Consider the following 23,453-nt stretch of genomic DNA (forward strand, 5'->3'; position numbering starts at 1 on the left):
CCACAGTGTGCTCGCGGTACTGCGGATGCTGCATTCACTGCGTGCTCATAATGTGACTGAAAACCTAGAAGCTGGGTTTAAGAGAAAAATGCACTTTAATACAGAACTCGCGTTTGAGTCTGTTGTTTTTAAAGACTTCACAATTCCTTCAATACGCTTAACCACTATATTGGTTAAGCGGGGGATTTATATTTCTTTGGGTCGGGACACGTCGATGTCGTATAATGGCCATGGAGGCCGAATATTAGTCATTAACGTCACAGCAGTTGATTGAGTGATATAAATAAAACATGGTTGAGCCGAGGATCTCCCTCGCAATCCCAAAACTGCTCTGCTCAGCGTCTTTTGTTATTTGGTTACCAAACCGGCCGGCCCAGCGAATTCTCCTTTAAAACACGTCGTCCTAAAGAAATTACGAACTATTTCCAACAGCACCCCGAGGCAACACTTCGCTAGCTGTTTAGAATATCACAATTGGCAGGTAGCGGAGGCAGCTTAAAGAGGATTACTCGTTATCTATTAGCGATACAGTCGCCAGCCCTGTCAGCTGCTGACACAACTAAATCAAGAGAGGCTACAATTCAACAAACAAACGACGTATGAAGTTACACCGATCTGTATCGACTCTATCGTATCTGTGGGGGGTTTTTCGAAAATCTTCGGCTACTTTCGACAGATCCGATCCATACATACAACTCGGGTCACATGACGCGATTAGCTCTGCAGTGTGAGGTCAGCTTTCTGCTACACGGACATTTCTGATACTAACTAGCGCCTGATTTTTTTGATTCAAGATTATTTGAGTTACAAAAGTAGCTTTACTTCACAACACAGTGTTTTGTAGAAGACAGTTGTTGGAGCTGTATAGCACGGACTCGCTCTTTTGGACACATTTGGACATTTCTCTGTGCTAGCTAGCCGAGGTTAGCGCGTTAGCTAACATTCACACCATGAATATTGACAACGTTAATCAGTCTGTCACAACTGGAGTGCCATCTACGACATCTTCAACTTCAAGCAATTGCATCGCAAATGATAGTGCCACAACTAACGTCAGCAGCATCCCGTCGGTGACGAGTAATGGTAACGTTATATGACTTTGGTTAGAAGTTCATGCCATTGTCCATGTTGTTGTTCTCAACACTAAGCATAGTTCTAGGTGGGATAGCTAGCTTTTTCCAATGAAGACGGGTGATTTGTTTGCCTGTCACAGTAGACACCGACCACTTTATTAGGCACTTCTTGCTACTACCGGGTACCTGGCCCTCAGAACTACCGTTATTCTTCATGGCAAGGATTCAACAACATTACAGTGAGATTCTGGTACATGCTGACATGATAGTATCACGCAGCTGCTGTAGATTTATCGGCTGCACATCCTCAAGGCTATCTATGTTTGAGAGCTGGTGCTTTGGTGGCCATTTGAGTACAGCAAACTTGTTCACATGTTCAAGAAACCACTTTGAAATGGAATGAGCTCGTGAATGGCACATTATCCTGCTGCAAGTAGACATTAGACGATTGGTACATTATGGTGGTCAAACACCAGTATTTTCTGATGTATTCAAACCAGCCCATCTGGCACCAACTACCACGCCACGTTCAAGTGGTGAGTGTTGATGTACCATCATGTGTGGACATGGAATTTTGTGCAACAGCTGTGTAAACTTTGCACAACCGAAGTGTAGGAGCAGCAGCAAAAGCAGAAAGGAGATGGGTGTACAATTTTGTTTCTTAAATTCAACATGAAGTCATCCCTAACATTTGTATTACAGCTTCAGCTTCAGTGGCCATGGTGACACCGTCAGCAGACACATCTGTCTCTAATGGTGTCTATGTTCCTGGTGGCATCACCAATGGAGATGTAAAGCCTGCCATTTCCACCACACCCTTGGCAGATTTCCTCATGCAGCTGGAAGAGTACACTCCCACAGTGAGTCAAGTTTTGCCAGTCTTACTATATGCTATATTCTCAGAAAGGGAAACCTTGTCAGAAATACCAGAGGGTCAAAAAAACTACATATGTTCAAGTTATCAACAGCTTAATTCTTGTTAATGTTTAAAACATCTGCATGCTTGTCGTCTGCAGCATCACACAATTAAGTGGAAGTTCAGTTAAGAAAATAAGTGTAACAGATCCAAATGGGTACTGTATGTCTGTTCTTCAGTTATCCAGAAAATTAAATAACTGAAAAAATCATGGTGCTCAATCTCATTCATGTAAGAATCCTGTAAATCAAGTATTGCCATAAGACAGTGTTGCTGAATAATTTGCTTCGGTAAAGTTTAATAAAATCATTAAATAGAGGTCAGCATTCAGTTGACCTTCATAACAACTTCATGTTCGCTGCTCTTATTGAAAGTGAATGCTGTTAGTTTCCGTCAGTGGTCAGAGGCTGCAGCAGTCTTCTTGCTACAGTTCACATGGCTGATCATCACTGACTGGCAGACTTGCAGTTATGTTCTTCACTACTAAATGCCAGTAGCAGTGATGTCTGGCTATGCGGATGTTGATCTGCTCTTTTCTCTCTCTTTTTTTCCCCCTTTCAGATTCCTGATGCAGTTACAGGGTATTACCTCAACCGGGCTGGCTTTGAGGCTTCTGATCCAAGAATGTAAGTTCTACAATGACTCTGAAGTATAAACTGCCCTCAGGTTTCACTGTGAGTGGGTCTGCCTCATACCACACGGAACCAAATGACACAAATCACAGTGCAGTTATTAGTTTCATTATTAATTAAATTTGTTTGTGTCCTAACCACCAACTTACAAGGCAGGCACAATTTACCAGACTATTTATCTTATTGAGTCATGATTTCACTGACATAATTACTTGTAGGAATTTGACAGTCTGAGAAACTGAATCTGAGTTAAATGTTTAAATGATGAATAAAAAACAAAATCCATTGTAAGCTTGCAGGCAGGCAGTGTTCTTAATCAGTATTCTGCAATAAGCTAGAGCCATGCCACAGTTGGTCAGCTGAGACTAGAGAGTGAGAATTCTGTTTGACAAGGTGAGATAATAAAGTCAGTCTGTCAGTAACTCATCTGGTAAAACTGATAAACTAATAACTGCAGTATTGCATCCTAACCACATCTTTAACTCAGTGTTTAGGGCAACAAAATCAGCTTCATGTACTAAAGAAGTTTGAAAAAATTGTTTTAATTATGGCTCATGATGACGGCAGTGTTATCTGAATTTAGTTGAACACATTTCAGTCAGGTTATATGCTTATGTTAGAATGTGGTTTGCTGAGTGAAAATGCTAATGTAAACTTTTTTTTGAAAACTAAGAAAAAATTACTGCTGTTCCTGTCTGGCTATATATCACATGAGGTTTTAATGTTTTTTTGTTTGTTTGTTTTTTTCTTGATGAAGTCACAGAACTGTTGTCCAACCCTGATTTCAAAGAAGTTGGTTGTTGTGTAAAACATGACTTCAGCAGAATATGATGATTAGGGACAGGAGCAACTACAAACTGGGAAAGTTGTGGAATGCTCCAAAAACACCTGTTTGGAACATTCCACAGGTAAACAGGTTCACTGGTAACAGGTGATAGTATCATGATTGGGTATGAAAGGGGCATCCTGGAAAGGCTCAGTCATTCACAGGCAAGGATGGAGTGAGGTTCACTTTGTGAACACACATAAAGCATATTAGTACATGAACTCAGAAACACTTTGTAGAACTTGTCAGTAAACAGTTTGTTTGCAAATGATTGCATCCAGTTATTATTTACAGTTCACACAGTGCCCAAACATTTTGGAATCAGGGTTATATAGCAGTATCCATGAGTACTGTTAATAGTTTTCCAAACTTATCTTCATTGATCCGTATAAGCATAAAGTACTTACCGTGAAGCCTAGTAGACTACCTATTGTCGCCACTGTCACAGTCGCTGTAATGATTATCTGGAAGAGAAGATCTGAACAACTCTCTATTAACTATTAAGTTTGTTTTTTCATGATACATGAATAGACACCAGCTGACTGTGTACAGACTGTGAAAACTAATAATTTGTTTGTTTGTTTTTTTCATTGCTTTAGAATCCGTCTGATCTCTCTTGCTTCTCAAAAGTTTATCTCTGACATTGCCAATGATGCACTGCAGTACTGTAAAATGAAGGGTACTGCTTCAGGAAGCTCAAGGAGCAAGACAAAGGTCAGTGTTTCTCTAATTTTTAACATGTTCTTAAAATGTAATACCTCCATACAATATTTTGACAGTGCTGTGCTGACAGTGCAGTGGAAACAGGGGTCATGTTTGAAGATGGAGAAAGAGGTACTGCCTTAAAGTGCTCTGATCAGTGTGTTTCTGTTTCTATTTGTTTTGTTCTGCTCTCTGCATAGGATAAGAAGTACACTCTTACTATGGAGGACCTGACTCCTGCCCTCACTGAATATGGCATCAATGTCAAGAAACCATATTACTTTACATAGAAGTGTCTTTATTTAAGGCGTTTTGCTTTTGCTAGTTTTATCTCCCTGCTGACCCACTAGATTGTATTGCTGAATGTTTTTTTTGTTTTGTTTGATTTTGTTTTTTGCTCATGGTGCTTTAGTACAGCTTTGACAAATTATTCTAGTCTGTTTGTCATTTGTTTTTTTTGTGGAGCCAATTTTGCATTGTGTTAAACTGTAAATTGCGTTTTACTGTGGGAATAAAACCATTACCAAAAACCTACATGTCTGTGAGATAATACATCAGGCATAGCGTTTGGCCCTTAAAGGTGTTAAGATGTAGAGGATGCAGGGTGGAAAGAGTAATACAATGTTTGAAACAAGTAGAAGTCCTCTAATAATGTGCTTTTGCATGTGCAGAATGTACTCAGTGCAAATTAGTTACCTAGTAGGAAGGAGAAATGTAAAGGTTTGTTGTTACAGTTCTTCAGAACGATAAAAGCTCCGTTGGACCTTCCAGCCCTTCACGATCGCGCTTTTGCCCGTCGACACAATTTTGTCCCCAACTGCCAGCCGTAGCACGTCTCCTGAGCCGCCGTAGGTCCTAACAGTGTATATGCTGGGCATTCAAATAAAGTCACATGTAATCGGTCAAATAGCATGTTTTAGTCTTCAAAAGCGAGAAAAGTGAAGCAATGTCTGTTCAACCATCAAACCCCAACAACCCGATCGTGTTCTTCGACATAACCATCGCTGGGCAGGTGAGTAGAAACAGTTAAGCTAGCGCTGACTTAAGTTCACAGCTAACGCAACACATCTCACAATGCCGCCATGATATATTTTGATTAAAAGTTGAGATCTAGTAAATTAAATCTGCGCTGTGTAAACGGCTTCATTTTAACACACATCTGCTACTCTAAACAATGAACAATGTGCAGATTCTGTCCTCGATCCTTTGCTGTTTGTAGCCTGTTGAGGTGCACCGCTAAGCTAATTTACGTCACGGTTTAACGTTCAGTGTTGAAACAGTGCTCGCGGTGTTAGTGGTGTTGAATCGTTTATGATTTCGCTCAGTGGTGATTTATAAGTTGAGACGATAGTTAATCTCCAGGGCCGTCCAGCTTTACATGATTAGACATTTTAAGTTGACTGAAAATGCCTCTTAGATTTGTTCAGGTGTCATTGAAATATATCAAGATATCGTTCAAGTTGCGTTAAAAAGTCTCATTATGCACAGTTAAATCTTACCTTTTTTTAATCATAAGCGACTTTATTCTCAAGTGAAATGAAGACATTCACTTGTCCTCTGAACCTGAACCTAACGCGTCACTGGAAAGGCATTAGTAAAGTACAGGCCATGTCAGGCATTAGAAAGTTACATCGAATACGGTGAGATCCTCCAAACAAACCTGAACTCACAGTCAAATACACTTTTCAAACCCTACAGATGTGTTTCCCAAACCTTCCCACACATAGGATAAATATTCATTTACATCTTCAGATCCAGCCTGCCTCAGACAGATTTGAAATGACTGATAGAAGGAAAGTTGTTGTTGCTCCAGGGGGAAAGCAGGTGGTGCTGGTGGAGTGCCTCTTTTTGAAAAGACGTGAGGAGGAAAGAAGTTTGGACTGCCTTTACTCTTTATAGGACCCCCCTCGTCTGCTAGAGGTCCTTAGCAGCTGGATCCGTCAACAAAAAAATACAAATTGAAATCGCACTGAATCAGTAAGATCGAAAATGCAGCATGAACCTACAGCTGAAACAAACAAGTGACCAGGACTCACTTGTCGTGTCCCTTACCTTTGACAAAACCACTATCTATTTGTTTTTCACAGAAGAAGAGTGGTGTATCATTCCATATGATAGTTTGACTGAATAACAACAGACTTGATTTTAATTTGGCCCACATCATTAGCAAAGATGGTTGTTTATGCATCTCACACACATTCGTATGGTCAGAACGATGAAGTACTAATCCGGCAGTACTGTTCTGCGTCATCTGAAGGTTTTTTTTTTTTTTTTAAGATGTTTCTAAGCAGTATTTGAGCAGGTGACCGGCAGAACTCCAGGTGTCTTAGAACAAGTGAGGGAACAGCATCCTGTCCTCCATGTGCGTTAACCATTTAGTGATTGAGTCCTGTGTACTAATGTAGCACTCACAGAGTGCACTTGTCTACCAGCATGCCGTGCTGATGTAAGGAATCGATATCTACTAAACAAATTTAGAATTTGATTGAAGATTATATTCTGAAGAATTTTACTAGCACAGGGGGTATTTGAGACCTGCTTGTCCATCTTTGGGTAAAGATATGATCTTAGACTCTCTACAAAGCTCTGGAAAGCTTCTGCTGAGTAGGCATATGGCCTGATGACCAACTGACCTGCATGTGTCACATATTTTTTAGATTTTATTTCATTCAAAGTTTTCCAAGATTTTTTAATGAACTTTTACAGAGTGGCAATTTTTTCATTTGAAATAATAATAATAATAATAATGTGATATCTTTCTTTTTGGTGGCTCGGTTTAGCTTGGTTTCTTTACCTGCACTAAAGGCTTCAGTCTTAAGGGCATCCTGATGTCTGAGCAGCAGCCTCGGCATTGTCCCTTTGAAACAAGGAAGATCTCAACTCATCATCCAATGTCCATATTTATGAATTTAAAAATCAGTAAACAAAGTTACAGTTCTGAGAACAGCATCCATAGGTATTTTTTCTATTAACAGGACTGTTAGCAGGAAAATAAGCATTCACACATTTGCACGTATTCACACGTATTATGTTCAGTAAATGCATCATGGCCACAATACATCAATGCATTGACATTAAAAAGGAAATGTACTTCAAAGTTTTTAAAAGCAAGCATTCCAGCACTTTGAAAAGTGCGTACATTGGAGTAATATTTGACTTTGAGTATCGATACTTTGACTGCAGTAATGGAGTTGTGCATTTTGTCTGACAACCTGTGTAGAATATATAAAATCTATCTTGATTTCTGTAAATGTTTCCCAAAGCTTAACTTAATGACCACATTTTTCAGCAGCGCTTTGCTCCACAACTCCTCACAGAGTTACGTTTGGAAGTCCAGTCACAGTCTCTTGCCAACTGCAGCGTTTTGCAGTTAAATCCTTTGTTTGAAGGCACCTCTGCGTGTTCTGATAGAGAGGTGAGAAATGTCTTTCAGTGTCCAGGCTTTTTAACCATCAGGCATGAGTCACTTTAAGCATCTAATGCAGCATTCGCACAGGTGAACCAACCATGCATTGATGCTCGCCTGTTTCCATGAAGTCTTACTCCTCTACCTTGTATTACACAAAGAGGAGTGTGGTTCTCTTCCCTTTGGATGGGTTGAACACAGCTATAGGGTGTTGCTGCTGGCCTGTCGCTTTGGTCAAATGCCAGTAAACATGCCATAAGCACACATTTTCTGGTAGATTGCTATATGGCCCGCGCGTGTTGCTCTTTGCCCAGAACACCACACCCATCAAAAAACTGTTGGTGCACTCCAACCACAGAGTGTTCATAGAGATATAGGAAGGTACTCCAAAGCCAAAGGCCAGACAGGTCACACATGTAGCAAGATAAGATATCCAAAACACACTAAAGCCCATTGTTAGGCTGAGCCACAGAGGCGGTCGCGGTGAGCTGGTCACCTCCTGATAATTCTCCTTGCTTTTTGCGTCCGTGCAGTTGGTTGAGATGAACATCAAGTCGCTCCTCTGGTTCTGTTGTCCTTCCCTCATTTTAGCCAACAGGTCAGCCTCTTTCAGCCACTGGGGAATACTTGACCAAAAGGGCAGCGTTGCACAAAGTACTGCTGTGAAAAGCACCAAAGTGAAGTAGGTAATCACGATAGATTCCTGCACTTCACACACTCGGGCCTTTTTCCATGTTGTGTACTTCAGTTCCATCGGCTCAGCTTTGACAGAAGCAAAGGAGTAAATGACAGCTAGCATCCACCCGAGTAATGTCAGGGCTGAGTTTCGTAAGAATTTGCATGAGGTGCTCTGGTTGTGGAGGAAGGTGTCTTCTAAACAGTAGTCTAATAAACCCAGGAACACAATGGGCAGCGGCAGTGCTCCATATGTCACTGAGGCATTAGCTAAGATGAAGCAGGGTGACACAGGAGACCTTTCAGTCCCAAGAAACCACACAGTTGCCAAAAAAGCCGCCATCACCAAGTCAGCCAGGATGATGGACAGGCTGCACATGCTTAAAAAAGACGTGTGCACCTTCCGGCAGCATAAGTAAAAGACCGCTGCGTCCAGTCCCAGCTTGAAAAGCACAAGTAACAGATACTTCACGGTGTTGTCTGTGTGACAGTCAGAGCCCACGTCCCATTCCTCGATGATGGCCAGCATTTTGACGGTGTGAGATGCTGCTGACTCGGGCAGCATTTATGTCACTGTGGCAGTTCTCACCTCTGTATCAAAGTGTTCGGGGAAAGGCTGTGAAAGACAAGGTAATATCGGTCAGGAACATTGGCTGTACAGACAATATATAACAATTAATAATTTGAAGAGATATGAAAAAGCATATGGATGCATGAGTCAGTAGCCTTCAGTTAGTCAGGCATGAATTAGTTGAGATGGTTAAGTCAGCACCAGGTTTTGACCCCCCAGGGGATCTTTTCCTGGTGTCATTTCACATTCTCAAAGCAAACTACGTTTTGGCTTCACAGACAAATTTCAGCCATTGTTTTCATTTCATAAAACTTAATGAAACCTGAAGCGTCGGTCACGGATGTGCAGGTTGCGCAGTGAGAGGTCACATTTGGATCTGTCACGTTTTATCAGCAGACGTCATTTATCCCTCAACTAACAGCACCGTTTCTTATCACACCTCACCCTTTTTGCAGTTAAAAGTTAAACAGGTCTGTCACTAGTGGACAGGATTGTTCCTCCCCCATGTTTGTCTTCTACATCAAACAAATCTAAGTTTGCATTTGAGTCCAAAACACTAATTCTAGTGTTGCTCGCTGTCACTTCTCCAACGGGGTTGTGTTTAAACTAAGACATGTCGTTATTTCACATCCAGCTTCCCCTTTCTTTGCACATGCAGTCACTTCCGTGTCAACACCTTACAGCCGTGGTTTCATTCAAGCAGCACATGCATCAACCTGAACGTCCAGGACTGCATTCTCGCGTGATTTGTGTCATTGAGCACGGGTAAAACAGATGCTATTTGAAACAAGTAGCCTTTACTCAGGAGGTTAAAATAAAGACTAAAACAATGGGTAGCCCTAAGAAGTGTGTACCTCTCTGCCCAGGCTTGTTCAGGTCCTGTGGGTTTCAGCAGGGATCCAGCTGCTAAACTCCTGCAGTAATGAATGTTAAAGACCCTGCGTGCTTTCCTCGAGACTCATTTGTGAATGCTGTTGGGTGGTAGTGTTCCCCTTTAGGCAGCTCTTTGTGACTCCACCTTCTCATTGTGAATGCTGTGAACTGATGGGCCACGCCCTAAAGGAGGCCTGCCTGTTTTCTTTCCTGTACGTCCGTACGGTTACGTCCTCCTGTTATGCTGATTTGCATCTCATAACAGGTAACCAGGTTGGACACACAGCTTGATAACAATGTCTGTCCGCTGAAACTGAATTCAGTGACTCCTTTTGTTCACCTGCACTATATCCTGATACAGCTACACCAGAAACGCAAACAGCATCAAGTGGTGGAGGTTGGAGGCCTCGGGTTGCTTACTAGAAATACTCACCTACCTGACTGTGATAAAAACAGCTGTTCAATAGGACTTTTAATGAAATCCTCCAATTGGTGAAAAGTTAGCACGGTCAGCGGTGTTCGAGCGGCTACAGTGTACTTGACCTCTTTAATTAACAGCGTTAATTACATATGCAGTAAACAAGGGTACAAGTTGAAAAGTGTAACAGTTCTTTAGTGAGTAAAAGTAATTTGTGTCTTACAACATAAATTAGCTTAAAACGTAGCGTTGAAGCACTTGTTTTAATGGCCTAACAGTTTCATTTGACTGCATATAGACATAGAACTATCAGCCTGTGAGTTAAATAATGAGCTTTTTTAATAGTCAGAAATGTCCCACGTGCGAGTACGGGTGATATGGTTCTTCTTAGTGTTTAGTCAAACATGCATTTGCTGTGTGCGACGGGTTGCTCCTGGTGTGAATATTAACATCCACATACTTTAAGGTACAGGCAGCTACAGGTTGGGTAAAGAAGGTGTGGCTGTCATATGTTCCTGGAGTTTGTACGCTGACTGAAGACGATTGAAATCACCTCAGTGCACTTCATATCTTTTCTTATCTTTATTGCATTTTTTTTAAAGCTGTTTTTCAAGGATTGTGAAAGCATCACAAAAAAAGTGGTTCAACAGTGTACATTCAACAAGATGAAGAGACTAGACTCGTGAGAGAGGCCCGTTTTGTGCCTGTGAGAAGCTGTCTTACCTGTTACCTGACTTCAGTGGACTTCACCCTCAGCAGACGTCCTGTGTTTGTGTGTTCCGCGCCAGCGCGTAGCCTCTGCATTTCATTTTATTGCCTGGAAACCATACATGTACCATATTGTGTAAACCAGGGAAGACCAGATCGAATGGCTGTTTGTCTTACTGTGTGGAGTGAAGGGAGAGTTGTGCAGTGATGTCATGGGGACAAACCAGCCTTTTTACACCAGCACACAGATTGTTTTCACACACAGATACAGGCAGGCGGCCATTGTTGTAACAATCGGCCCCTCAGGGTTGTGGCAGGGAGTCCCGGGTGGACGGACGCCCATGCTGCCAAACGCACACATGAACACACAGCTCATAGAGGATTTAATGTCCAGCAATTTGCTACATCAAGATCATGGTGTTCTTCTCATTCATATCTCTCTATTATGTATGCTTTGACCACTGGGAAACATGCGACAAAATAGCTTTCATTGTTGAGATAAAACAGAGTCCGCTTGATGTTTTCAGAGAACTGAATGATGGGAAAGGAATAAGCTAACGCGCCATTGTATTCAAGGCCAGAAGAAGACAAGAAGATATCCTATACCAGTTATTCAGCCGCTAAATGCTGTGGCCAGGTCTCTGTGTGTAACTGGTTAGTCCAGATCAGGCCGTCTGTGTCATGTTGCGTAGCTTCCTGGACCAAGAGTGACCTGTTTCTGTTCCTTCTCATCCGTTTTGCCTGAGGCGACACGGTTTGTCCCGTCTTTTTAGGCGTATATACGTTTCTTTTTCTTTTTTTAAATGGGTATCTCTTTGTTTTGTATGTTCAGCTGTTTACACACATTTCTCAACTGCTTGACAGGATGTCGGACGGATGAAGATCGAGCTGTTTGCTGATGTGGTTCCAAAGACGGCGGAGAATTTCCGGTAAGGAGGAAGTCCGCCTCACAGATCGTTGGATCGCAAAATATATCACAGTTAACACGATTTGTAAGTTTTCAAAGATGTCCATGACCGTTTCTTAATCTCTTACAGGCAGTTCTGCACTGGAGAGTTCAGGTAAGGTGGTGAAGGGCATTATTCTTGGATTGCACACAAACATTGCACCACCTGTACAGTAAACTAACCTCACGTGCATAGGTTGTCCTAACACGCACTTAAGAAATCTGATTAGTGCCAGCATTTCCCAGCAACAGCGTTTATGCCATGTATGGCTCGTCTGGTATCTCAGGAACACCTTGAGGTCATTTCTTCAAATTTGGCACAAACATTCACTTCAACTGAAAGATAAAGTGATTAGATGTTGGTGGTCAAAGGTCAGTGTGACCTCACACAACACAAGAATTCATACGCTAACTGTGACAAAACGTCACACAAATGTCTCATTGGATAAATGAAGTGATTTTATATCCAAAGGGTCAAAGGTCATCTTCACTGTGACATCATAACATTCTTTAAAAACACTTTTCTGGCCAGTAGTCAACACCACATCTCAGGAACAGAGTTGTGACCATAACACAAGCATGGCAATGAGAAACTGGTTTCACTCTGTATGCAGGTTAAGGGCAAAGGAGAAACCTGGTTAACACAAAAGGTTCCTGCTGGAGAAACCTAATTATTTCGCTTAATGAGCTCTCTGAAGGATATTTGCATGTGTGCATGTGCATGACAAAGTGCCATTGCAGGTGAAAGTATCGCTGTGGGAGGAGCGCAGCTGTGCATCCCCCAATCCAAAATAGTAAAGTAGGAAATAGACAGGAAGTTTACTGATGAGTTGGTTTTTTGGATCACCTGGCTTTTTTTTTTGATTGAGTGGCGTTTCGTGCTTTTAGGTAGAAAGTCATCTTTACAAACCGATCTTATTTTGTATGAAGGGTTTGTAAAAAAAACAAAACAAAAAAACATTGGTGCCTATAACAAGCTGCAATAAACAGGTGTGTCACCTGAGGAAAGCTACTCTTAAGTTTCATCTAGAGTTAGCAGCTTAAACCTGTTCGACTGCATGGACATTTTTATCTGTGTTAAATGGGAAGAAGAAAAACATCAGTGTGACAGGTGATTGCATGATCTCCACTTCGTCCTCTTGCTGCGCCTTCAGTCCAAGGCTGATTTGTCAAATGTAGCCAAAGAAGCTTTGATATCAACACTTAAAATGAGCCACGTCTCAAGCAACAGCTGCACCTTATGAGGCAGTTCACACTGAGCCATGACCTGCTGTAAGAAGCACAAAGAAAAAACAGTCTAATGAGCCGTCTGTCTCCATTATGTCCACATCTGAATGGGCCTATTTGGAGAAAGCCAAAGGGAGCTTGTAACTCACGATGTCTGGTGCCAGCTATTAAACATGGCAGCGATTCGGTGTCACTGAGGCTGATAAACGCTCTGCATGGTCGTCAGACGTGATGGAATATGAGTCCATTTAACAGCACCAGTTGCTCTTCATGCAGCCAACACTGTCCCCTCATGCTGTTCCCATATGCAAAGACAGTAGTCTGTCCACATGCTCTAATAATCAAAGTTTCATGACGACGCCGGCCAGCTATGATAGAACAGTCCTTTAGATAATGGTGCCTGCTGTTTCACCTTGGCCTTCGGTGTGCTGTGAACTGATTGCTACCTCATTGTTTAAAGATGCCAAAGAAGCTCACATCACTCAGACACTCAGACAAACCTGCTTTGTGAGAAGTGATGGCTTGTAGTCCAACACAATTTGCTTGTCTTGACCGGTTAGTTCACTTTGTTCCCTCTCGATCTTCTCTCCTGCAGGAAGGATGGAGTCCCTATTGGTTTCAAAGGCTGCTCATTCCACAGGTAAACCGAGTGGCAGCTTGATTTGTAGAACTCATGTTACACTCTTGTTGGAAAGATTTTGATGTTGTTGTTTTTAAATGATTTTAATTCAAGCCCCACTGGTGGCTTTTAGAACTTTTCAGGCCATTTCTGTCCCTGTTTTTCTTGATATTTTTAGTTCTACAGGCAAAATGACTGAATTATTAAGTATGATCCATCTAGGATACATACATTAAAATGATCTATTTTTCCCTCAACAATTCAGTCCCCTGGCTTAAACAATCAGGGTCAGAGCAGTGTGTAGTTTCTTGTGGCATCTATAGAGTCTGTTCAGCCTCCTTGGAAGTTATCTTATTCTTTTAGAAAATGTAATCTGGGTGGATTTAACATGTCAGTGCTTTTTATAGGTGCTGTATCAGCATGTCTTGTGTTTATATTTTTCGTTTCGTTGGCAGGGTGATCAAGGACTTTATGATACAAGGAGGGGACTTTGTCAATGTAAGTACATCCACAGCTCTGTTGCTGTCTGGTGCTCAGCATGGTGACAGTAAAGATTAGTTGAAGGTTAAATGTTTTGCATCTGTAATTCTTTGCAATTACATCTTAGATTAAGGCTCCAATAAACAATGTGAACGATTCAGACACTCACATATACAGCACCATAGCAATGAATTTTCTTATTCTTATGACACAAATGGATTTCTACAGTATGTTGAATACAGTCTTTTCAGATTCTGTTTCTTAGCAGAAGGCAATATATGTTTGCTTGCTGTGTGTGCTGATTTTTTACTGAGTGGATGCAAAAGAGACGTATGGAAACCAGCAGGGTTCTCTTGCTTAGAGTGGCACAATGCTTGATACATCTGATTGTGAAGGAAGTGAAGGAAGATTTTTCTCAAAAACAATATAAAAAAGTAATATTTTAATCAAGGTGCTAGGCTCTCTCCTGTCAGAGGATGAAATGTACAGTATGCTGCTGTTGGAAATGAGGCATCTGACAATGCTTCAGTCTTCTGCCTCCTGGTGGATGTGTGGTGAATTACGGCACATCTAACTAATCTTTTTTCTTCTCTTTCTTCATTATGAGCCCTGTCATACTGTTTTTGTCTTTTGTTGAAGGGTGATGGAACTGGTATCTGCAGCATCTACAGGGGTCCATTTGCAGATGAAAACTTCAAAATTAAGCATTGTGCTCCTGGTCTTCTTTCCATGGTATGTTCTGTCGATTAGTGCTCAGGTGTCAGGGTCACTGTGGAACCAGAAAAGAGTCGATGTACTTTTGACTTAATCTAAATCAAGATGTATGGTATCCTCCAATCAGCTTGTACATCCAGTATTAACCTGTTTAAAATACTCAGCTAGGATTTGATTCAAACTGAATTGAACCCAACGTCTTTAGAGAATCGGATTTGGTTGATTTATTCAAATTTAATTAAGCTATCCTCATTAGATGTGCTTGGAAACTGCCATTCTTCCTCAATAATGTGTCTTCCTCAGGCAAACAGTGGTCCAGGGACAAATGGATGTCAGTTCTTCATTACCTGCACTAAATGTGACTGGTTAGACGGGAAGCATGTTGTTTTTGGTGAGTAAGTCTACAACATTAATTGTGCATTCATATTTATGTAGAGCTCTAGGATAATTTGTTTGTGTGCTGGAGTGAAATTGTCTTTCCCACGACTGTTTCAGGAAAAGTGGTTGACGGTTTGCTGGTCATGAGAAAAATTGAGGTAAAAACTTACATTTTTATTAATATGCTGTTTCAGAGTCTGTGGTTCCTTTGGCAGCAATAGATCAGTGAAGAAATTTTAAGGCTGATCTGTAAATTGACCAATATACTAAACAACACATTGAGTGCATGCAGACCCCTCATAATGGTGAAATTAAAAAATGTATTCAAGCTTAAACACAACATAACATTTTAGTTAGGTGCAATGTTGACATGAGGGTTTTAAGTTGAGGTTTTTTTTTTTGTTTGTTTTTTCTAACTTTGTCCTTCTTCCAACAGAACGTTCCTACAGGACCCAACAACAAACCCAAGCTCGCCATCCTCATCGCACAGTGTGGAGAAATGTGAACTACACAACCTCAGACCCCCGTGCTTATGAAGCAGTGTCTCACAATTACTTGACAGTCTTCAGCAAACACCAACCAACATGCTTTTTCCCCTGTGGATGTCTTGTCTCATAGTGGACACTGGAGGACATTCTAAAGGCTGGCAGTGCATCATTTTGGCCATTTTCTGAGTTTGGATTACCTGATTTCATCTTAGCTGCTGCAACACCAAAGTAACATTATTCACATTTCAGGCAGGTTTTGGTCGTGGCAGGCTGTACTTAATATTTTGTTTTAAATATTAATTTGTAAAACTTCCTGTTTGATACTGTTGTTGATGTTTTTCCAAGTTTAAATGGAAGCAATTTGTGCATCATGTCATTAAAAGATGGAAAATGTCACTTTCTTTAAGCCTAAAGAAAGATTTGGTTGCCAATTTGTTGTGAAATTATCTGATTCTAGGTCAGTCATATTGTGCATCATTTATGATCAATAAATTGTTTTACATTTTTATAAACTTTTGTGGGAGATCTTGTTTGTTTGACAAACACTGTTCACATCTGTAACTGGCATACTTACATTGATGGCTTATATTGTCAGTATTCAACATTTTGACCAGCAGTCAAGGAATTTTAACAAGGAATTTTCATTGCAGTCAACTCATTTCACAAAATAAATGTATTACAAAATGAAGGCATGGAGTGTGAGACATCAGCAAGTGATTATTTGTTTTGTGCATTTAAAAATGAGAATGGATTCAGCTCTGAATTAACACTGTAACCACACTGTGTGCACAGTGTAACATGCACTCTTGGTAGCCTTCGTCAGCTCATTTCCCCTTCCTCATATTTCTAACCTGAGGGAAAACCATGGCTGTTACAGATCGGATGTGTCAGTGAGGGTTTGTGCAGGCTCTGAAATGATGGTGGCTAACCGTCTCAACCCGGAAACACTACAGTGAGAGTCTCCACAGCCAAGCCATCCTCTGCTGAACTTATGGCTACCTCTTCTTATCCCCGCCATCCATACAAATCCAAGACCCCCTCCCCCATCCGCGCTGTCCCTCTTCTGCCTTGGACCTCGTTCCATTGGCACAAAAGAATCCTTTCAGATCGAGACTGTTCTTATAGAGGCAGGAAGAAGGGCTTTTTGGGGGGAAGAGGAGGGGGGTCTCTTCGTGTGGAGGCTTTCTAGGGTCAATGCTAAAGCCGATCTTTGTGTGGGAGAACGGGGCTCGGCCATTAACAGCGAGCTCTTCACACATCAGCCAGCGCTCATAAACAGTGCCAGTGGAGCATTAACATGACAATGGGTGGGGGGCTGCGGAGGGGTTGTCTCACGCTCAGTCTGGGTCTGTCTGCTCTGTGCTAGTGGAAGTGGAGTGTGTGAATACACGCAGGATGATGACTGCTTTAACCAGTTCACTGTGCAGGGCGATATGATATAAGAGGAGCAGCAAACTATGTTATCATACGAGCATTCACTGTCACTATTTGAGCTTTTGCGCACCCTTAACATTTAAGAAGTTTAATCACCCAAGAGACAATTGAGAAAAAAGAAGGACAGACGACGCGTCCAACGTCCTCTCTGTGAATCCAGAAGAAAAACAGGACACAAGCATTTATCATGCTTAGGGTTACTCTACGGTTCTTGTGCATAGTCAGTGAATGTGTCCTAAGATGACCTTTATTCAGTGTAGTCCTGTGATGACTGAGGATAATCTCTTACAGAATAGCATCACATGTGGACTGTAATAGTAGGGCTACATTCAGTATCCAGTGATACAGAATGTGGAATTTAATTGTGCTCCGTGTTTAGATGCCAAACATTAACAGATAGTAAGTGTGTTGCTGGGGACGTCATGTTCTGCACAGCACACTCAGATGAGCTCTGTCCCTAAATCTTCCAAGGTATCATGTGTGTTTGAGAGGTGCTGCTACTGCAACTGTGACAATGTGGTAAAAGTGATGTATAGAAGATTTACATCCTGATCTAATCCATCCCTTAATGTAGGTCAGTTAACCCCTATACATTTCAGTGCACATGGGGCTGCGCACAGTGTGCAACGCCATTAAATATTAGTGATGAGAGCTTCACAAGCCTTTCATTCAACCAAAGGTAAACACAAAATGACATTTATATTACCAGGCTTGAGAAGAGGCTATTTGTTGAAAATTCAAGTTTTATTTTAATTCTGAATTGGCAAATGTCACTGGGTCACCAAGTATCTGTTAGCGGTTCAGTAGAACAATTCAAGTGAAAACCTGCTTTAAAAACACGAAATGAAGATAATCTTACAGCCGTGCTGTTTTTGAGACATTCAAGACGCCATTTTATGTAATTCTGACATAGTAATGACTGTAGTCATCGTGTTTTCTAAGTATTTGTACATTTTGTTAAATTCCGCCCAAATAGCACAGCCAAGCAGAGGATGTTCCAAAAGTGTCACGGTTATGTGTGTGACTCGTCTGGCTTTGACATCGCTATGGGGCGGTGGAAATAGACAGGTAGATTCTCCTTTAGCCAATCAATTTTAACAATCGCTTCTCTCAAACGAAATTGACAACGGTCTTAGCCAATAGAAACGCGCTTTGCTTTTCGTGGAAGAGCCCAACCAATTCGAACACCAGATGGGCGGACCCCCACCAGGAAGATTCCCCGGCACAGTTACTCATTCTGCCCAGTTCGATCGGCAACGGGAGCGGAAAGAGGAAAGCAGAGAGCCCGAAGGCAGTAGCCCCCACCACCGCCGGCCCAGGTTACCATCTAGCACCGGGAAACATAGCAGAAAGCCGCCGCCGGCAGAAGCCATTACCAACCAGTAGTAACCATGAGCAGCGAGGCCGAGACACAACAACAACCACCGCAGCCTGCTGCCGATGCGGAGAGCCCATCCAGCCCGGCAGCCGCAGCTTCCGCGGGGGATAAGAAGGTCATCGGTAAGACTACTGGAAATGAGCTAGTTAGCCAAGTTAGCTAACGTGGTATGGTACACAGTGGAGGCGATGCGCAAAAACGACGGTTGCTAACATAAACGAGCCCATCACAGGCACAATTAACTGTTGAGTTCTGACGCCCATAATCTGGTGTTGCCGTTAAAAAGCACATTATATTTTAAATTGGCAAAAAAAAGACCAATTTAACAATACAAGCTAATAGTAGATGCCCACTTTTTGCCGATTTTGTATAACGCGTGGGATGTCTGCAGTTAAAGTAACTTAGTCTTTGATTTCATAGGTACATTGACGATGACAAGTTTTATCTAAAAGTAAAATAAATTTCCTTATGCTGTCAAGTAGCGAAACATCAGTCCTGGCGTTTGCCAGCAACACAAGTTGTCAGTTGGAAGATGGTGGTATTATCAGTGCTAGTTGTATCGTTATGTTAGCTATTTAACGTCATTTGTAATTTGTTTAACATCAGTCAGACATTATGAATAGTTTTTCTATGTGATATTAATATTCATATGAGAATATGCGACTGGGAAAGGTAATCCTTCATTTTAGCCGGTTAATCTCCCGTTCATCGGCCTCCTAATGTCCAATACCCGCCGCAGAATGCCATGTTGCCGGCTGGCCGTCACATGCACGGCCGTTGAAGTTGTTTCAGGACTCGTGTTTCCTCGTTAACATTTGCGCCCCTTTAAGTCAGACTTATGTAGTCGGACAATAACAGTTGACGTTGACACGTTACAGCGTTAACGTTAGCTATAATTTTCTAACCGTTAATCACACACCACGGTAAAACACCCAAGTTATGTTACACTGGCCACTTAGCCGGGTATGACAACAGGCGTCGAAGGGGGAGCTAACGTTAGCTGCCGGCCGTCCCTTTGTTCAAACGAATGAAGCAGAGCTAGTTTTTCTCCAAAACTCGTCGAAACGCCAACACAAAAATGTGCCCATTAGAGCTGGCGAAACGACAATATCACGATTGGTCTCCGAATACATCAGATTGCAACTGTCAATGGTTGTCGAATTTTGCTCGAATTTTAAGGTTAGCATTTTGGCCTAGCTACTTAACATGGCTGGTAGCTCGTTGGTTAACGAAGCTACAATAGCCTAGCAGGCTAACGTTTGCTATTTACATGGCTGAAGGGGCCACTCAAAATGTCCGCTGAATGATATCACGGATTTCTTTCACCGGTTAGTGGTTTGCTCTTTGAAATTCCCGACAGCTAACGACATAGTTATTTGTAGTCTTTAATGACGTTTAGTCACAATATGTCATTTGATTTGCTACGACAGTTACCGCTTGCTGGCTTAAATCCAACCACATGGTTGAGACCCAGTTAGCTACTATGCTAACACGCAATTGGGTACGCTGCTTGCTAACGCATCCGGGCGCGACACTACCACGTGTGAACGTTCAAGTGCTGAGCATTGCGGCTTAAAATGGGGCAGTAGGTTTGTAGTAGTTGGACTTTGAAATGTTGTCCGCGACCAAAGCGTACTATGGTGTTATTACATCCATTATTTATATGCCGTACTACAACAGCAGCTTGAGGCAGAGACACTGACAGTATAGATAGTAAGAAATCTTAACATCGCATGAGACACAGTGGAGTCGTTACTGCCTCTTGGTTTATGCCTCACCACCAAGTGCAGCTGGCACAGGACAGCCCTTAGCATGGAGATCTAAAAAAAGGGTGACAGTTGGTAGTTAAATATAACTTCTATGTTTCTGTGGCCTTGGTTAGTTTTTCATCATCTGTTGTTATTTGAGTCCTTTACTGTTTCTTACTGGTAGATGTCTGGTGAAACGCAGAAGCTGGTTTGAAGCTGATATTGTAAAACTAAAAGGAAATGACTGAAGTTTAAACTAAAGTCAGTAGTGACGTTTTCATTTCATTGTTTCATTGCAGCAACAAAAGTCCTGGGTACAGTGAAATGGTTCAACGTCAGGAATGGATATGGTTTTATCAATAGGTAAGTGGACTTCACCCCACCCCTGCTTCGTAAAGACACTGATATAATCTTTGTCTGTGAGGGAACATTCCCAATCCTATTATGACTTTGATTTGCTTACAAAGCTGACCAGATGATTTGTCTGCTGGTCCCTGTGCTACGATCACTAGTTAATCCTCACACTTGCTGGTTTAGTTGCAATCTGTCTGCAGATGTATTGTTGTTCTCTGTGGCTCAGCAAGATACTGCTAACGAGATGTAACCGAGAGTGGTTTTCTCCCTTTGTTTAGGAATGATACAAAAGAGGACGTTTTTGTACACCAGGTAAGCTGTAGGTAGAATTATTTTCTCAGTAGCTATTGCATTAATTGTCATGAATATAAAATCTCACCTCTGAACTGTTTTTGATTTTTAGACAGCCATCAAAAAGAATAACCCGAGGAAATACCTTCGCAGTGTTGGAGATGGAGAAACTGTGGAGTTTGATGTAGTTGAGGGAGAGAAGGTAAGCCCAGCAGTGGTTAGTGATACAGTTTGTTTCGTGACCAGGTCTAAAGTTCGGCTAAAAAGAAAAAAAAAACACACATCCTGTTAACTGTTGTGTCCTCAATCAATGATCTGGGCAATTTCATTCCTTTTAAAAATGCCACTGTGCACAGGGGGCAGAGGCTGCAAATGTCACCGGCCCAGGAGGAGTTGCAGTCCAGGGAAGTAAGTACGCCGCTGACAGGAACCGCTATAGGCGTTATCCACGGAGAAGGGGCCCTCCTCGTGGTGGAGACTATCCAGAGAACTACCAGAGTGACGGAGAGGGTGAACCAGGCAACGGGGGTCGTGACAAAAGCAGCCGAGATGGGGGAGAGAGTGCCCCTGAAGGAGACTCGCAGCAACAGCAGCGCAGGCCCACTTATCCTGGCAGACGGCGTTACCCACCATACTTTGTACGTAGACGCTACGGCCGTCGGCCCCCGTACACCAACGCACCACGCGGAGAGATGACTGAGGTACGCCGTCACAGGGCTACTATCCTGAAGCAGGCACCCAGCATTCCCATGACAAAATTGGGACCCTTGATATATTTATGTCATACAGAACTCTAAATCCTCTCCTTTCTAACACTCGTGGTTGTGAACAATAAATCTTGGTGTACCGGGGGTCTTGCCAATATCTTGCAAATTGACTCAAACAGGTTCCTTTCGTTGGAGCGACCTCATGTTGCACTTAAATCAGACTCAACATTAAATGACAAGCCGGCCAGTTTCATTACAAGTGAGGACTGTGCACCACATAACAAATGTTCAAACGTTTGTTTGCCTGTGCTGGCTGCGAGAAAAGCTACGTGTCAGTTGTTTTTTGATCTGTTTGCCTTTAGGGAGGTGAGGGTGACGAGAGCCAGGGAGGTCCAGACCAGGGCAACAGACCAGCGAGGCAAAACTACTACAGAGGCTTCCGACCAAGGTTCAGACCAAGGTTTGCATGTTGGCTTCATTGACGCAGGGCTGCAACAATGGCAGAGCAAAGCATTGGGTTGTCTGGCTCATAGGCCACCGACTAAAATTTACCTCTTTAAAATTAAAATGAATAGACAAATGCCACCTGGTTTGGCCAGAGAAGCTCTCCTTTTGTTGCAGCCTAACCTCAAATTGCAGCTGTGCATCCAAATTTGGCGAATGTGATCAAAAATTGTGACTTTTAAACAGCATCTTGTGGCTGATGTATACTTTGCATGACATTGCCATTTCTTAGTTACTGTTTTCTTCATGTTTCCATGCAGCCCCTTATTTTTATTTATTTACTTTTTTGCTTGTTCACTCTAGGGGTCCACCCCGTCCCAGACCGGTGCGGGACGGTGAGGAGGACAAGGAGAATCAGGGAGGTGAAGGTGGTCAGAACCAACAGCCACGCCAGCGACGTTACCGCCGCAACTTCAACTACCGCCGCAGACGCCCACAGACTGGTGGCAAGCCCGGCCAGGAAACCAAGGAGGCCAAGACAGGAGGTGACCCATCTGCAGAGAAAACGTCCGCTCCCGAGGCCCAGCAGGGTGGGGCTGAGTAGGAAAGAACCTGCCCACCGGCACCTACCATCTTTTACCATCGTCCGGGTGAGTCTATAGCCTCATGGTGGCTGATATGGGTCATCAATTTAAGCTGCACAAATATCTTATTTTAGACAGAACTGACAGTAAAAGATAATGTGAGTACAGTACTAGGAAATTACATTAAAGTTTAATAGCTGCCTAAATTCTATCTGAGTAAAGCTGACTAGCTTGTCATTCACACTCTTCAGTCTGTAGTGCGTGATTCAACACATGAGGTCATGCAGTGGATTTGATAAAGCAAACTGTCTGGCACCATGGAGCCCTCTGCTATTGTCTCTTTTCCATATGAGCTACAGCTTTGGGCTTTGGATTCTTTTTCTGCTATCTGGTGATGATGCACATTTTCAGGCAACTCATGGTGCAGCATGCCACATGACTCAACCCAAGTGATGTTAAATCAATCTGAAAATACAGAAGAGCAATTGACTGATTTGCTCATTTTCTTCTCTTACAGTTTTTTTGTCAACAAGAAGAAACATCAAACAAGATCTGAGCAATAAAGATTTGACTTGACGATCGTCACAAGCTTGCACCATGCATTTGACCAGATTACCACCGATTGCCTGCAGAATCTATGCAGACCTGTTTTTTTTCCATTATTTTTATGTGACAGCTACAAAAAGTTTTGGGGAAACAGCAAATGTTTTTCTAAATCTGTCCTAAGTTTTTACACCAAATGGTTTTTAAAGAAAAAATGGAATTTGATATCTGGTCAGTTTGACGTTTTTAAATAACTTTTTATGTATTCAGACATTTTAACAAAATGCAAGCTAAAATAAAAGTTCAGAAACCAGAGAA

At 42.2% G+C, this 23,453-nt stretch overlaps 4 protein-coding genes across 7 annotated transcripts; 3 read left to right on the plus strand and 1 right to left on the minus strand.

Annotated features, from left to right (window-relative positions):
- The first annotated feature begins 276 nt into the window (after positions 1-276).
- On the plus strand, positions 277-5,053 carry taf10 (TAF10 RNA polymerase II, TATA box binding protein (TBP)-associated factor). Its single transcript, XM_070968382.1, has 5 exons — positions 277-1,083; positions 1,776-1,933; positions 2,551-2,615; positions 4,047-4,161; positions 4,350-5,053. The coding sequence occupies exons 1-5, from the start codon at positions 951-953 to the stop codon at positions 4,437-4,439; spliced, it is 561 nt and encodes a 186-aa protein (XP_070824483.1). The 5' UTR covers positions 277-950; the 3' UTR covers positions 4,440-5,053.
- On the plus strand, positions 4,967-16,332 carry ppih (peptidylprolyl isomerase H (cyclophilin H)). Its single transcript, XM_070968383.1, has 9 exons — positions 4,967-5,161; positions 11,665-11,729; positions 11,838-11,861; positions 13,569-13,613; positions 14,048-14,090; positions 14,712-14,804; positions 15,090-15,177; positions 15,282-15,322; positions 15,601-16,332. The coding sequence occupies exons 1-9, from the start codon at positions 5,096-5,098 to the stop codon at positions 15,667-15,669; spliced, it is 534 nt and encodes a 177-aa protein (XP_070824484.1). The 5' UTR covers positions 4,967-5,095; the 3' UTR covers positions 15,670-16,332.
- LOC139335093 (uncharacterized) lies at positions 7,707-8,812 on the minus strand. Its single transcript, XM_070968526.1, has one exon. The coding sequence runs from the start codon at positions 8,793-8,795 to the stop codon at positions 7,707-7,709; it is 1,089 nt and encodes a 362-aa protein (XP_070824627.1). The 5' UTR covers positions 8,796-8,812.
- A 1,993-nt stretch (positions 16,333-18,325) lies between the features above and the next one.
- ybx1 (Y box binding protein 1) lies at positions 18,326-23,453 on the plus strand. Of its 4 annotated transcripts, none has more exons than XM_070968053.1 (8): positions 18,326-18,586; positions 20,512-20,575; positions 20,845-20,878; positions 20,970-21,059; positions 21,214-21,558; positions 21,927-22,024; positions 22,372-22,658; positions 23,110-23,453. In XM_070968053.1, exons 1-7 carry the CDS (start codon positions 18,478-18,480, stop codon positions 22,610-22,612), a joined length of 981 nt encoding a protein of 326 aa, XP_070824154.1. In that variant the 5' UTR covers positions 18,326-18,477; the 3' UTR covers positions 22,613-22,658; positions 23,110-23,453. The 4 variants fall into 4 exon arrangements, with proteins under 4 accessions (XP_070824154.1, XP_070824155.1, XP_070824156.1 ...); XM_070968054.1 differs by having other exon boundaries at positions 21,927-22,012; XM_070968055.1 differs by having other exon boundaries at positions 21,214-21,495.

This window comes from Chaetodon trifascialis, chromosome 8, assembly GCF_039877785.1.
Source record: "Chaetodon trifascialis isolate fChaTrf1 chromosome 8, fChaTrf1.hap1, whole genome shotgun sequence".
Lineage (NCBI taxonomy): Eukaryota > Metazoa > Chordata > Actinopteri > Chaetodontiformes > Chaetodontidae > Chaetodon > Chaetodon trifascialis.

Bases quoted from the DNA above. Each gene is read 5' to 3' on its own strand.
- taf10 (XM_070968382.1), top strand. From the start codon at position 951: ATGAATATTGACAACGTTAATCAGTCTGTCACAACTGGAGTGCCATCT. The intron at 1,934-2,550 runs GTGAGTCAAGTT...TCCCCCTTTCAG, and splicing joins TGGAAGAGTACACTCCCACA to ATTCCTGATGCAGTTACAGG. The intron at 4,162-4,349 runs GTCAGTGTTTCT...CTCTCTGCATAG, and splicing joins GCTCAAGGAGCAAGACAAAG to GATAAGAAGTACACTCTTAC.
- ppih (XM_070968383.1), top strand. From the start codon at position 5,096: ATGTCTGTTCAACCATCAAACCCCAACAACCCGATCGTGTTCTTCGAC. The intron at 11,730-11,837 runs GTAAGGAGGAAG...AATCTCTTACAG, and splicing joins AAGACGGCGGAGAATTTCCG to GCAGTTCTGCACTGGAGAGT. The intron at 14,805-15,089 runs GTATGTTCTGTC...TGTCTTCCTCAG, and splicing joins CTCCTGGTCTTCTTTCCATG to GCAAACAGTGGTCCAGGGAC.
- LOC139335093 (XM_070968526.1), bottom strand. From the start codon at position 8,795: ATGCTGCCCGAGTCAGCAGCATCTCACACCGTCAAAATGCTGGCCATC.
- ybx1 (XM_070968053.1), top strand. From the start codon at position 18,478: ATGAGCAGCGAGGCCGAGACACAACAACAACCACCGCAGCCTGCTGCC. The intron at 18,587-20,511 runs GTAAGACTACTG...GTTTCATTGCAG, and splicing joins GGGGGATAAGAAGGTCATCG to CAACAAAAGTCCTGGGTACA. The intron at 22,025-22,371 runs GTTTGCATGTTG...TGTTCACTCTAG, and splicing joins CGACCAAGGTTCAGACCAAG to GGGTCCACCCCGTCCCAGAC.